This window comes from Rhinopithecus roxellana, chromosome 7 (assembly GCF_007565055.1).
Source record: "Rhinopithecus roxellana isolate Shanxi Qingling chromosome 7, ASM756505v1, whole genome shotgun sequence".
NCBI classification, from domain to species: Eukaryota; Metazoa; Chordata; class Mammalia; order Primates; family Cercopithecidae; genus Rhinopithecus; species Rhinopithecus roxellana.
Window position 1 is genome coordinate 61,135,413 of NC_044555.1, and position 2,650 is coordinate 61,138,062.

General features: G+C 42.6%; 1 protein-coding gene across 1 annotated transcript; it reads left to right on the forward strand.

The window, feature by feature from the left end:
- Window positions 1-254: 254 nt before the first annotated feature.
- LOC104679031 (E3 ubiquitin-protein ligase SIAH1-like) lies at window positions 255-1,088 on the forward strand. Its single transcript, XM_010384486.2, has one exon. It carries the CDS (start codon window positions 255-257, stop codon window positions 1,086-1,088), a length of 834 nt encoding a protein of 277 aa, XP_010382788.2.
- Window positions 1,089-2,650: the final 1,562 nt, after the last annotated feature.

Here is a 2,650-nt window from a genome sequence, read left to right on the forward strand (position 1 = left end):
ACTCGCGAGATGATATCAGCCGGTGAGGCGCCAGGCTTCAGCACTCACGAGGTGACGGCGGCTGGCGGGGAAGCGGGCGACCTTTGTTAGAGGCGTTCTGCAGCGCGACTGAGGAGGCCCAGGGTGTCCCGTTTGTTTCGCCACTGCAAAGAGGCAGGCAGTGGCGCTGTCCGCGGTGGCATTGTTGGAGTGATTGGTGACAGAATACGTTGGTGACGGGACCGGGGTCTGAGGCGAACTCTCCAGCTGCAGAAATGAGCGAACAGACTGCTGCATTGGATACCTCGTCGACACCCGGTAAGGCGCCTGCCCAGTCTGACACGACTAGATCCAGCATTGACTTGGCAATTCTCTTCCAGTGTCCGGTTTGTTTAGACTACGCGTTACCGCCAATTCTTCAGTGTCCGAGAGGCCATCTTGTTTGTAGCAGCTGTCACTCAAAACTCATATCTTGTCCAATTTGCCGAGGCCCGTTGGGATTCATTCGCAACTTGGCTATGGAGAAAGTGGCTGACTTTGTACTTTTCCCGTGTAGATATGCCTGTTTGGGATGTGAAATAACTCTGCCACACACAGAAAAAGCAGATCACGAAGAAGTCTGTAAGTTTAGGCTTTATTCCTGCCCGTGCCCTGGTACTCTCTGTAAATGGCAAGGCACTATGGATGCTGTAATGCCTCATCTGACGAATATGCATAAGGGCATTACAACAGTAGAGGGAGAGGATATAATTTTCCTTGCTACCAACATTAATCTGGATGGCGCTTTCGATTGGGTGATGATGCAGTCCTGTTACGGCTTTCACTTCATGTTAGTTTTGCAGAAACAGCAGGATCTCAATGGCGACCAGCAGTTCTTCGCAACTGTAAAGCTGATGGGAACACGCAAGGAAGCTGAAAAATTTACTTACCGATTTGAGCTAAAGGGTCATCGGCGACGACTGACTTGGGAAGCGACTCCTCTACCTATTCATGAGGACATAGCAAAAACCATTAAGAATAGAGACTGCTTAATCTTTGGTGCCAACACTGCACTGCATTTTGCCGAAAATGGCGACTTAAGCATAAATGCAACTATTAATAAGTGTTGAAATGGCAGTGGAACATTTTCTATTCAGTGTTTAAAACTGTTTAATTTCACAGAAAATAAGCCACCCATGTGCCTGCCAACCTGAAACTCTTCACAAGTATAAACTCAACACATAAATAGAAAGACTGTTAAATACAGAAACAGTGTGTAGTAACATTAGTATATATAAAGATGGGCATATTTTGCATTAAGAAAGAAAGCATTATAAGTTAATTTTGAATTTTGTGTTGTAGATGGTATTGAAAAATAATGTTTTCTTTTGTTTTTGGGTCTGTGAATGTGTGTGTGTGTGTGTGTGTGTGTGTTTTGTTTTGTTTTTTTGTTTTTGTTTTTTTGGTGTGTTTTTTTGGTTTTTTTTCTGAGATGGAGTCTAGCTCTGTCACCCAGGCTGGAGTGCAGTGGCGCGATCTCCGCTCACTGCAAACTCGCCTGCCTCAGCCTCCCAAGTAGCTGGGACTACAGGCGCCTGCCACCTCACAGTGTTAGCCGGGATGGTCTTGATCTCCTGACCTCGTGATCCGCCCACCTTGGCCTCCCAAAGTGCTGGGATTACAGGCGTGAGCCACCACGCTCGGCCGTTTTTTTGTTTTTGTTTTTGTTTTACTTTAACTGACAAGCCATTTTGAGTGGTCATGGACTACTGCTTTTCCCCTTTGTGAGTTAATACATAGTGCTGCTATGTGGGTTTTTTTATGTATTTGCTAATTTTCTATTTTAGTTTTTCGTTAAATAGATTTGACTTTCTATTCTGTAATTCAGGTTTCACCTCACTTTTTTGTACCGTTTTAAAGTTAATGTCTTTTGATAGGCATAATTGTTTATGGTAAAATTTATAACATGTGATGTGTTCCACGTTAAATAGATTTGACTTCTATTCTGTAATTCAGGTTTCACCTCACTTTTTTGTACTGTTTTAAAGTTAATGTCTTTTGATATGCATAATTGTTTATGGTAAAATTTATAACATGTGTTCCATATGTATTCTCTTTTCCCCCATTAATTGGTTCACTAGAAATTTTTTTTTTTTTTTTTTTTTTTTTTTAAGACAGACACTCTGTTGCCCAGGCTGGAGTGCAGTGGCATGATTTTGGCTCACTGCAACCTCCACCTCCTGGCTGGGCTCAAGCGATTCTCCTGTCTCAGCCTCCCAAGTAGATGGGACTACAGGCACCCGCCACCACACCTGGTTGATTTTTGTATTTTTAGTAAAGACGGGATTTCACCATATTGGTCAGGCTGGTCTCGAACTCCTGACCTCAGGTGATCCACCCTCAGCTTCCCAAAGTACTGGGATTACAGGTGTGAGCCACCATACTCAGCCAGAAATATTTTAAAATCAGCTGTTGTGTGAAGATAGGAGTTCCAGAAAGTAAAGGTGACATTGGAAAAATTATCCAAAGCTATTTAAAACATCTATAAGATGGTCTCTCTCCCTTTGGCTTTCTCTTTTCTACAGATGAGTCATACCTTTGAGATTAATTTTTGAAAGCTTAGAGAATAAATAGAAGTTCATAAATACTGAAAATAGGCTTTTATTTCCTTTTACAAATATCTTGGACAAAT

Excerpts from the sequence above, each read along its gene's own strand:
- LOC104679031 (XM_010384486.2), top strand. The coding sequence starts at position 255 with ATGAGCGAACAGACTGCTGCATTGGATACCTCGTCGACACCCGGTAAG.